At 60.1% G+C, this 10,987-nt stretch overlaps 1 protein-coding gene across 3 annotated transcripts; it reads right to left on the bottom strand.

The window, feature by feature from the left end:
- Positions 1-473: 473 nt before the first annotated feature.
- Positions 474-10,766, bottom strand: ADAM15 (ADAM metallopeptidase domain 15). Of its 3 annotated transcripts, XM_079940745.1 has the most exons (23): positions 10,609-10,766; positions 9,318-9,424; positions 8,604-8,680; positions 8,122-8,200; positions 7,869-7,945; positions 7,584-7,776; positions 6,741-6,806; positions 6,590-6,658; positions 6,343-6,512; positions 6,107-6,191; positions 5,504-5,652; positions 5,245-5,419; positions 4,905-4,997; positions 4,471-4,775; positions 4,188-4,383; positions 3,844-3,921; positions 3,319-3,391; positions 2,975-3,113; positions 2,500-2,569; positions 1,786-1,860; positions 1,304-1,375; positions 913-1,037; positions 474-823 (listed from the first exon to the last, which is right to left on the bottom strand). In XM_079940745.1, the coding sequence occupies exons 1-23, from the start codon at positions 10,685-10,687 to the stop codon at positions 781-783; spliced, it is 2,595 nt and encodes an 864-aa protein (XP_079796871.1). In that variant the 5' UTR covers positions 10,688-10,766; the 3' UTR covers positions 474-780. The 3 variants fall into 3 exon arrangements, with proteins under 3 accessions (XP_079796871.1, XP_079796870.1, XP_079796872.1); XM_079940744.1 differs by having other exon boundaries at positions 913-1,375; positions 8,122-8,260; XM_079940746.1 differs by lacking the exons at positions 1,304-1,375; positions 1,786-1,860.
- Positions 10,767-10,987: the final 221 nt, after the last annotated feature.

Genomic DNA, 10,987 nt, shown 5'->3' with positions numbered 1-10,987 from the left:
AATGAGGTGGTTGCGGCCCATACAAAGCACTTCTGTTCCCGAACCCTCAGGTGGGGTGGGGGAGGGGAGAAGCAGGTGCGCGGCCTTGGAATCGTGGGAGCCGCCGCCGCGCCCCGCCCCGGCTCCGGGGCTCTGAGAACGCCAGCCAGTTCCGTTTTTCCCAGCCGCTGGTCAGAGGGTGGGGACAGCGAGTCCAACAGCTTGGCCAGTTTGTCGATGGTCGCCGCCAAGGGGCCGCGCAGCGTTGGGGGCGAGAACTTGGCTACTGGGGGTGGCAGAGGGCGTACAGCGCCCTTTGTGGTACTGGATTGTGCAGAAGGTCATCCCAGACTGGGCAGAAACAAGCCGCGTGCATCCCAGGGACACCCTCTGACCCAACCTGGGGCTCTCGCCCTCCCTATCCTGTCTTCATCTGAGGAGCAGCGTCTCCTGGCGGCCAGATCTGGAATCGCGACAGGGGAGACGCTCCTTCCCTAAGCAGACAAACTTCGAGGCACGCTCCCAAGACCTCACTTTTATTGCAGTTCTGCAGAGACAGGCTGTGCGCACCTCCCTCAGCTCCGTCCAGCTCCCAGACACTCCCCAACCCCAAGATGCCACTGCGTGGGCGGGTCCCCAGGGTGCTGCTCGACAGCAAGTGGAGGTGCCCGGTGTCAGTGTTTTAAGACTCCTGTTCCGTAGTGTCCAGGCCCCAGCTCCTTCGGTCACCGCAGGGGACTCCAGGGGTCTGCCTGTTGAAGCCCTAAGTCCAGGTTGGAGGCAGCGGAACCTCAGGAGAGGTCAGAGGTAGAGCGAGGACACTGCTGGGGGCGGCGGCGCAGGCCTGGGGTGTGGGAGGCCGAGAAAAAAGGTCAGAGGTCCCCCCAGACCACTCGCCCCACGAGCCCATCCTCAGCGCCCCTCCTCCCCTACCTGGAGGGTACCACTGGGGGCGGGATTCCAGCTCCAGAGTCAGGCAGGTCAGCCGAAGGGTGCTGGCCCGGAGGGTCAGTAGGCAGTGGTTTTCTCGGGGGTGGAGGCTTGGTGGGCCCCTGAGACTGAGAAAGAGAAGGCAGGAGGCCAGCTTGGGAGGGGGTATCATGTTGCCCACCTCCCACACACTGGTGCTGGGGAACACCAGCTTGAGGGGCGGCACCAGAGGACACCTTTGTCTGCAAACAAACCTGTCACCATTAAAGATGCCACTGGGGTATGTGCCCTTAGTCACAGGGGGCATCTTACTACCAGCACCACTGCCAAGGCTACCAGCACCACAGCCCTGGGTGGGGGGAGAGGCTGTGCCCTTCTCTCCCCCCACTGTTACCTTCGGGTACCTCACCACCGGGTCAGCGGGCAGAGGGCGGGTGGGGGGATTGGGTCGGTCAGCCAGCTCAGCCTGAACAGAGAGAGGGGCAGTGACTGTGAGAGAACAGCCAGGAGCAGTGGGCATGCAGTGGGCCTCCCGAGGGGTTCAGGTCAACATGCAAAGTCAGCCAGGGGGCAGGAGAGAACGGGGGCATGTGCAATGGGGCTTGAGTGCATGCCAGTAGATGCCTTAGGGGAGAAAGGTGTGGGTCACCTGTGGTGTCCCTGGCAGACTGCAGTCCCACCACTGACCACCAGATGGTGGTAGAAACCAAGGCAGGAGGCTCACCCTTTGCTACTTCTGGGGAGTGTCTGAAGGCTGAGGGGCACCCTGGTCCCCTAGTGAAAAGCGCCACTGGCAGGGAACAGGGGGGAGAACTGCAGTTGGGCACCAAGCCTCCCACCTGCCCTGGGCCAGGGTAGGGGCTGGCCCAGATTTACCTGGAGTCTCTTGGGCACAGGGTCAGGAGGCAGCGGCCTGGAGGGAGGGGCCGGGAAGCCAAGAGCACTAGCCTGCTGAAAGAGCAGGAGGAGCGGACAGGCAGAGTGGGGGCGGGGGGGGGGAGAGGGAGCGGAGAGACAGATGTGGGCAGAGAGGTGTTAGTGCTCAGGGATGGGCAGCCAGGGCCCCGGGGGGCAGTGGGGCTGTGCATGCGGTTATTCAGTTTCATGCAGAGGGGGTGACAAGTGGTGGAGTGGGCGTGCAGACCACCTCCACATACACACTTCTGTCATCAGATCCAGAGGGCTCAGGGCAGGGGCACTCACCAGCCCTTCTACACATGGCGACCAGGGCCTCATCAGGTCCTGGCACACTGAAGGCCACTCTGAGCACCACCCCCTCATGCCCTCCAGGGGACATCACTGCTGGGAGCACAGGTAGACCCACCTTTCAAAGCCACTGGCTAGGCCAGCGCAAAGAGCACAGCACTCCCTCCTCTAGGTGACTGCCCCTCCCCAGTCCAGGCTGGACCCTGCTTCTCAGCCTGCAGCCAGGGGACGGGAGGGGAGGGCTGGCCCTGACTCCTCTGACTGACTCTTGGGCAATGCAAGTCTTTCTCTGAGTCTAGAGCCTTCAATACCCGCCCCCCACCAGGGCCCAAGCTGGATGCCTGGCCAGGACTGGGCCCTCTCTCCTCTGGCATGCAGACTTACCTTGGCACCTGGCATCAGCAGAGCCCTCTGCGGGGGTCCTGGGCGTTCGGGGGGACCAGACTGGGCTGCCCTGAACATGGAGAAAGGCAAGGAGAGAGAGGGCCCAGCCTCAGACCCTGTTTTCTACCCATTTGCAGCCTTTGAGTGGGGTTAACCCTTTGTGGCCCCTTGGAGCACAGTGTAGGCCAAATCAGAAGTGGGAAGGGGAAGCTCATCAGCCTGAGGGAGGGCCCCACTTCAGCACTGGGGCTCCTGGAGAGAAATGATCCTAGCACCCCAGCTTCCCCACTTGGGTCTACATGTGAGGTGAAGGGTTACGGGGCACCTGTAGGGAAGGGAGATGTGTGTGGGGTGTGGTCTGGGGGGCTTGGGTTCAGAATCAGGTGTCAGGGGCTGCCCAAGGGCGGGGGTGGGGCTCCAGAGCTGTTGTCCTTAACAGAGATGTGGAGAAAGCTAGTAGTGGGGAGGCTGGTACCTGTATTGGCAGCTGGGTCCCTTAAGCTGGCAGAGTCTCTGGCGCAGGCGGGCACGGTGCCAGTAGCTGGCACCAAGCAGCACCAGGACCAGCAACAACAGGAGGCTGAGGGGCAGCCCTGTGGTCAGGGAGCTGGTTGCTGTGGGTGAAGGCAGGTTTGAAGGTGGGCAGGGCTAAGAACTCTACACCCAGGAAGAGGTGGGGGGGCAGGGAGGTCAGGTGATCAGAGAAGGTGAAGGGGTCAGGGGTCACACAGAGTCAGGGAATCAGCAGCGAAGGGGTCAGAAAAAGAGGGGCAGTGAAGGATGCCGTCTCAGCTGCCCCTGTCCCCCACCTCATGCTACCTCTGATGTGGGTGGTGCAGTCTGGGGGCGCCCAACCCTCCTCACAGTGGCAGCGTCTGTTGCTGTCGCAGACCTAGGAGGTACAGGTTGAACAGTGAGGAGCTGTGCCCTCTGGGGCCGTGTTTCCCTGTCCCCAGCTTTTCAAGATCTCAGATGTCCGCAACTGGAAGGCGTGCTGAGAATGATAGTGTGGAGGGCGCCAGCGTTCTGGAGAGAGAGACTCTTTATCTGGGCCAGAGAAAATTAGATTGAACTCACATTGTGAGTGCCTTCTATCTGCCAGGCACTGTGCTAGAAGCTTCCATACTCATCTCATGTGCCCCCAGGAAGTGGGTACTATTATTATGCCCGTTAGTTAGAGGAGGAAGCTGAGCTCAGAGAGGTTAACAACCTGCCCTGGATCCAACAGTTAAGATGTGGTAGAGCACGGATTAGAACCCAGGTGTGTCTGTTTCCAAAGCCCACCATTCTTTTCCTTCCCAGAGGCTCCCTGCTCCCCTTTCATCTCCCCCCATGCCAACTCACCCCATGCCCGTGGCATTTGCTTTGACATTCCTGTGTTCCCAGGATCTCCACCGGTTGGCATTGATGGTCGATGCACACCTGCCCGATGGCGAGAGAAGAGCAAAGATCACCTTCTCAGGAGCTTTACTGGCACTGGGAGGCCAACACAAACGAAGCCCACCCCGCTTTTACAGATGGGGAAACCAAGGCTCAGAGGGTAACGGGACTCTGCTCCATCTGAAGTGAGAATCTGAACTCCCCCCGGAGCCTGCACCTTCTTCACCGGTGGCTAGTGAGGCCTGGGCGCTGCCTGCAGCAGTCCAGATATCCCTCCCCACCTGGTGCTGCCCGCCTAGGCTGCTCACCAGGCCGGGGCCACAGGCTGTGCCAGGCAGAGTCATCAGGGGCTGTGCCACGTCGTTGCCCAGGTCCAGGTGTACCCAGCTGCAGTTCAGCTGGGTCCCGTTGGCTTCCAGCATCTCCCAGTGAAGATCCCGGGCTGAGCCCAGCAGAGGCTGGGCCCTCCCTCCCTGGCACTGGAGCTGCCCACAAATGGCATCTCTGGGGTTAGGGAGGAGGTGTAGGGTCAGTGGGGGCGAAGCCAAGACTCCCACAAACCCAGAGGAGGAGCCAGGTTCCCTCACTTACCTAGGGGCACAGGACACATAGCTGCCATCAGGGCTGCGCCCACAGCTCCCAAAGGCGTCCCCCCGAGTGTTGGCAGTAAGGAGGCAAAGTGGCGCGGCGGGCTGGGCCCCAGGCCCCCAGAGAGCCTGGCACTGCTGGGCATAGGAGGTACAGCGTCCTTGCATGCACACAGCCTGTCCACCAGCACACGGCTCACCGTCCCCCAGGCTGACATCAGGGGGGCACTGGGAGCTGTCTCCTGGGCAGAACTCGGGCAAGTCGCAGTCACCTCTGGTAGAGCGGCACTGCCAGCCGGCCGGGCGCAGCTGTGGAGGGTGGGTAAGCATCAATGTGGGTACTGGGCAAATCCAGCCAGGCCCTGGGAGTCAGAATGACCTTTTCCACACTGGCCCCTGGCAGGTGGGCTCTGGGCAGCCAGTCCAGTCTGTGCCCACCTGGCAATTTTGACAACAGAGTCCATCGGACGCGCACTGTGCCCCTGGCCTCAGCTGGCAGGTGAAGTAATCACAGCAAGGATCAGTGCAGTCCTATGGGCAAGGGCACAGAGGGGCCGAGCGTCAGAGCAGGCTGGGCCTGAGAGCATGCCCTAACCCCCTCCCAGAGCCTGAACCCGAAAGGATGCACACAGCAAATGAAGACCAGAGCCCAACAATCTATGTGCAGTCCCCGCAGACAGGGAGGTGGGGAGAGGGGTTCCTGAGGCTTGGAGACGGCTCATGAGCCAGGGTGAGGGCACAGAAGTGAGTGGGGCAAGGCTCTGGGTGAGGGGCTCACATCTGCGAAGCCACAGTCACACTGCTCGCCGGGCTCCACCAACATATTTCCGCAGACACTGGCCATAGAGGGCAGACCGGAGAGCCGTTCAAAGAGGCAGCTGCCCATTCCACCCAGGAGGGCTTTTTCCAGGGCCTGTCGGCTGCAGTTGCTGAAGTTCAGGCCTGGCAGGAAGCTGGCGATGGCGGCAAGGAAGGTTGGGGCTGCGGACGGCTCCCTGCCCCCTGCCCCCTGCCCTCTCCATCCTGCAGTTACTCACTCTGTCGAGGCCTCCATGATGCAGCTCTTGGCTGGGGCTGGACCTGGACAGGGGCAGCTATTCCCAGGTGAGTCATGGCCCAGGCCTAGGCTGTGGCCCAACTCGTGGGCTATTGAGGAGGCGACTCCCAGGATGCTTGTGGAGTGGTCCTGTCATTGGGGAGGGGATACCCCAGGTCCAGCACCAGCCTGACTGCTCCTCTTCTCTCCTCATCTGACCTCTTGGGCACTGAGCAAGCACCGCCTCCCTCCTTAAGTGCTTCTAAAGTAGGAGAAGAGCCCAGGCCTGGGTGGCAGGAAACCCGGGTTCTAGCTCACCTCTGTTACCCCTCTCTAGCTATATGGCCCTGGGCGAGCACCTTTGTTCTTTGGGCCTCAGCTACGTCCTCCGCCCCCAAGAAATGGGAAGAGCTCATAGGTGAAGACACGAATGGGCGGGCCACAGGCGGAGGGTATCCTGACAGCAGAGGCCACGTCATGCACCCCGGCCCTCTATACCCTCAGCTTTGGGGTTGGTAACTTTGCTGGGGGTTTCAGTGAATACATGGTACCACATTTGGGAGGAGTTGAACGGGAATGGGGAGGAGACGTGGAACTAGCTCACCATGTTCACACCGCCTGAGAATTCAGGAGAACAGATGGAGTTCTGAATGGCCATGCCCACCATGGGCCCAGAGAATGAAGTGGCACTGCGGGATTGAGAGGGCGAAGGTTAGGGCCCAAAGCCAAGGTTGCCAGAGCTTCAGGGCCTCAGGTAGGGAGCTGGGATGTGAAATTTGCCAGGCCGGGGCAGGGCCGGAGCAGAGCTGGGCCCCGCTGGCTGAGCCTGGTGGGTCTTACGTCACCAGCTGGGCACTGTCGTGGGGCAACCGAGGCAGCAGGTCTGTCCGGCGCCAGCGGAGGAAGCTGTCTAGTGTGAGACCTGGGTCCTGGCTTATCTCTATCAGGTCACGCTGGGTCCAGGCCTCCAGGCCCACGAGCGCCACCCGGACATTCAGAGGCCTGAAGAACTGAAAGAGAAGTGGGGCTCAGGAGAGGAGTTCCCATGGTCAGGGGCCATAAGGATGCTGCTGGGTCCCATACTCACTGTGTCCAGGAGGAGGGCCACTTCCAGGGTGCGGTTCAGCAGGCTCTGGAAGTCCCGGTACCTCTGGACCTGTGGGTCAAGAGAGGTGACCGTGAAAGGCAGCAGGGCAGGCAGAGGTCGGGGGAGGACTTGCAGGGGTCAGCAGGCTCACCTCGGAATGGTCAACCACAATCACCAGCTCAACAATCTTGGTCTCTGTCACCACGTCCCGCCTCCACTGTGGACAAGAGGAAGGCGCATCAGGCACACCCACCACAACCCACCAGCAGCCGCGTAGGGCTGACCAGGCTGTGTCCATAACCACTCTGTGTGGTCAGACAAGAGAGTGAAGAGCCCATTTTACAGAGAACCTGAGAGGCCAGGGACTTGCCCAAGATAGACAAAGAAGAGGTTTAGAAGCTGAGAGTAGGGCCCTGCTCTTCTGGCTTCAAATTCAGTGCTTTTTCCCAATTAAAAAAAAATAACAGCCAACACCATCAAATACTTAACGTATGCCAGGCAGAGTTCTAAGCATTTACATATATATATGTATGTATATAGATTTATTTAATCTTCACAGTAATCCTATAAGGTAAGTAGTTTTATTATCCCCATTGAATAAATTAGGAAATTGAATGCTTATTGCTTTATGATCAGTAACTATGTATTTGCTATATCCCAGTGAGAGCTCTCTGCATTTGGATCATAAGACAGATGAGGAGTTTGAGTCAAGTACCTGCATCCAAACCCTGGATATACCATTTATTAGTTGAATGGCCTTGGCCAAGTCACTTAACCTCTCTGAGCCACTTTTCTCACTAAAACAGAGCTACAGATAGCACCTACCTCCCAGGGTTGCTGGGATCAGTAAAGGAGATAGTGTTCACAAAGTGCCCGGTACTGGGAAGTTGCTCCATTAGCAGGAGCAGTTGTTACTGTGAACAAATAGCTCTGAGGGCCCGGGGGCCAGCCCTGGGGACAACAGAAGCCCAGCCCTCCTGCCATTCATCCTCACCCGGAGAAGGTGACGCTGTCCCAGGGGGTGCTCTGGTGGAGCCTGAGTGGGCACAGATGCAGGCCAGCTCAGGGCACAAGTGTGGCCTGCCAGGAGGAGGTCTTGGAGCCGGGAGATAACAGGGGGACCCTGGAGGTCCCCAGGTCCCAGCTCCAGGGAGTAGCTTCTCTCTGGGGACAGGATCACCAAGCCCCTATGCAAAGATGCAGGAAGTCAGAAAACTTTTCAGCTCCATGCCTCGTTTACGCTCACTCTCTCCACCTTCGTGGAATTGACCCCTTGTACCTGAGCCCGGAGCAGGTGCAGACAGAGACCCAGGAGTCGGCGTGGCCCTGCACTTTTCCATGGTAGCAGCAGTTCTCCTACAGCAGAGAAACATGAGTGCCAACTGGAAGACCAGGCCAAGGTTTGAGCCCAGGAGGCTAGCCTGTGGGTGAGGATAGGCAGTGTCCTCCCATTCTCCAAGGACGGCACCTTCCAGTCGCCCCTTTCCTTCTTCCCTCGGGCCAGAAACAGGGCACAAGATGACCTGACTCACCAGAGTGTGTCCCTCACTGACCACCCGGGTGCCATCAGGCTGGTACCACACCAGGGTTGGATGGCCTGAGACTAGCTCCCTGTGGAATGAAGAAGAAGGAGGGCAGTGCTCCCAGGGTGGTGCAGTCACAGCCTGAGACCTGGAGGTGGTAGAGGGGTGGCTGGGGGCTGGGCAATCCCTGCAAGCTTCCTGCTTCCCCTGGAGACGGCAGAGTATGGCGGTTGGGCCACAAACGCTGTCAGGCTATCTGGGTTCCAATCTAGTTTTCACCACCCACTAGCTGTGTGACCTTGGGAGAGTTATTTAACCTCTCTGTGCCTTGACTTCTTCATCTATGAGGCCGATAATAATACATCATAGTAGCTACCTTATAGAGTTGTTATGAGGATTTAATGAGTTCAAGCTCTTAGTACCTGGTACATCGTGGATGCTATATAAGTTGTTAGCCATGTTATTGTTAATGTTACCACTATCATTATTACCTATTCTGTAGCAGCTCCAGGATATGACTCTCACCATCCAACTCCAATTTGATCCGCAAAGCCTCAGGCAGACTGGTCTGTGGGCACCAGAGGGCATGTCACCTCCCTGGCCCTGTCTGAAACTCCTATCTTCTCTAACCAGAAAACCTCAGGCCCTTAGGAGAGTACCAATGATTAGATCATTGGTGGGGGGATCCTGAGGGAGGGGCCAGGAAGCCCTGCCTGGCCTGGGGTATTGTTCTGGGGGGTTGTGTGGGGAGGTCAAGGAAGGTATCCGAGCCGCCCCTTCTCGGCTTCCTGCCCAGAGAGGAAGCATCATGGAGGACCCAGTGCAGGCCCCAGCCCTTCCTCTGACTCAGCTTTAGAATTGGGAGGGGAGGGTGTTTGGTGAGGCCCTGACCCTCTCCAAGTCTCCCCACTGAAAAAGCTGACAACATGAGACCAAGAAAGCAAGTTTGGCCTCAGAATTTCCCAGTGGAGATGGAAGGGTTGGGTGGGGCTGAGGCAGACAGATGTGTGTGCAGTGGGGAGAGCGAGATAAGTGAAGCCAGGTGCTGGGGTGCGGAGGGAGAGGCAGCCAGACCTGGGATGGCCATGCTACAGTGACGTCCATTCGCCCACTCCTCAGCCAGTCTTTGCCTGGAGACACCTGATTATTCAGGGTGGTGGGTGGTGCGGGTGTATTTCTTTATTCGAGGGGAGAGAGAGGCTCACCTGAAGTACCTCTGCTAGGCTGAGCGTGAGGTTGTCCTGAAGGATCTGGGGCTCCGAAGACCCATTCAGGGCCCTCTCTGGCCTTGCCTGCTTCTCCTCAGTGCCACCTGCAGGGTTCCCAGGACACCCCAAGAGAGTGCTGAGAGAATCAGCACCACGGCTGGGGGTGGCTGGTGCCCTCTGACCCACCTGGCTCCCAGCACATCAAGGCCCTTCTCTGCTTGAAGGACCCTTGCATTGCATGCTGGGACTTAAAGAATACTAGAGGGAGGGGGCGGGGGCTTCTCTCCAATTTTTCCCTTTCATCCCACCAACCCATCCACAAGTCCCCAAAGAAAGAAGTTCAGTTTGCCCAGTCTGTGGCCCCCCCTGTCCCCCTCAGGCCCATCCCAGGTTCTCACAGGGACCCTCCGCCTGTTCCTACCCGCTCCCAACCACCTCCGCCCAGGAACGCCCCCTCTCAGGACTGGGCGAAGACTTGTGGCCCTGTGCCCACTCACCCTCCCTTTCCTCACATCAGAGATGCCGGGAACGCCCATTTCTGGGTGAACATTGCAAACACCCCCTCCCTAAATACCCCTCATGCCCAGTTAGGCACACCCGCTCCCCACAGCCTCCGCTTCCTCCCGGAGTCCGCCCCCCATCCCCACAATGGCCCTCTCTCCTCCGGACACTCCACCCCCGCCTGCCCTCTCGGCCCCCAGCCCAAGACAGCAGCGGGAAGTGAAAGTTCCAAGGAGGAGTTGGTGTCCCAGCCTCTTTCCTGGCCAATTCTCCCCACTCCTGGCTCCTCCCGGGCCCCCTCCCGTTCAGCCAGCTTTCTGGTGGCATCAGCACCAGGGTGAGGGGTGCCTGGCCGCTCAGGTCTGGGATGGGGGCCAGGAAGTATCCTCTTCGCCAAACCCTAGGAGACGTGCCTACTCGGCGCCCTGGCACCGGGTGGAACCGTCAGCTAGGCCCCAGAGGAGCGAAGACATCAGTCCTGGGGAGCAGAGACCCTCTACCGCGATCCTGAGGGGGCGCTGGGCCAGGCCCTGCGGTGCCTGGTCCCGGAGCCTGAAAGTGTCCGCGGGGACTGCGCAGAGGATGACAGAGTAGGGGGCGCCGGCATCCCTCCTCCTTCCCTTCCCACTCCATCGCCCAGTCTCTGGGCCCTCGGCCCAGGACAGCCGACCAGGGCGGGCTGCACTCTGGTTGGGGTCTCCGGCCGACCCCAGGACCCCAGTGCTTCCCGACTTCCTTGCGCGTCCTCCCAGTCCGCCCCCCGGCCCACTGCTGGCAGGGTACTCACCTATATCTGGGAGCGGCCGGGAGGGCAGAGGGCTGCCCGCCCCCAGGAGCCCCAGGGCCCAGAGCAGCGCCAGCCGCATGGCAGCGGCGCCCGGGGTCGGGCGAGGGCAGCAGGTGCTGGGCGGAGTGCCGAGGAGCCGCGGCTGCTGGGTCTGCTTCGCTCACCTAGCGGCTCGGCGCAGCCACCAGGCCCCGCCCCGCCCCCTCCCACCCCCCAGAGCCAGGCTCCGCCCTCGGAAGGCCCCGCCCCCACAGCGCGCCGGGTCCCAAAGAGGCGTGGACCTAGCCCATGACTCCGACTCCCGCACGGCCAGCGCTGGTCTGCACAGCGGCTTCCCGGCTACTGTGCAAAATAGGAGCCGAGGCCCGGTCCGACCGCC

Source organism: Stenella coeruleoalba, assembly GCF_951394435.1.
Source record: "Stenella coeruleoalba genome assembly, chromosome: 1".
NCBI classification, from domain to species: domain Eukaryota; kingdom Metazoa; phylum Chordata; class Mammalia; order Artiodactyla; family Delphinidae; genus Stenella; species Stenella coeruleoalba.
Note: the sequence above shows the minus strand (reverse complement) of the source record. Positions and strands in the feature narration are given on the sequence as shown.

Excerpts from the sequence above, each read along its gene's own strand:
- ADAM15 (XM_079940744.1), bottom strand. The coding sequence starts at position 10,687 with ATGCGGCTGGCGCTGCTCTGGGCCCTGGGGCTCCTGGGGGCGGGCAGC. Across the intron at positions 8,681-9,317 it reads GCCTAGCAGAGGTACTTCAG|ACCAGTCTGCCTGAGGCTTT; the intron begins GTGAGCCTCTCT and ends TGGTGCCCACAG. Across the intron at positions 6,192-6,342 it reads GACAGTGCCCAGCTGGTGAC|TGCCACTTCATTCTCTGGGC; the intron begins GTAAGACCCACC and ends TCAATCCCGCAG.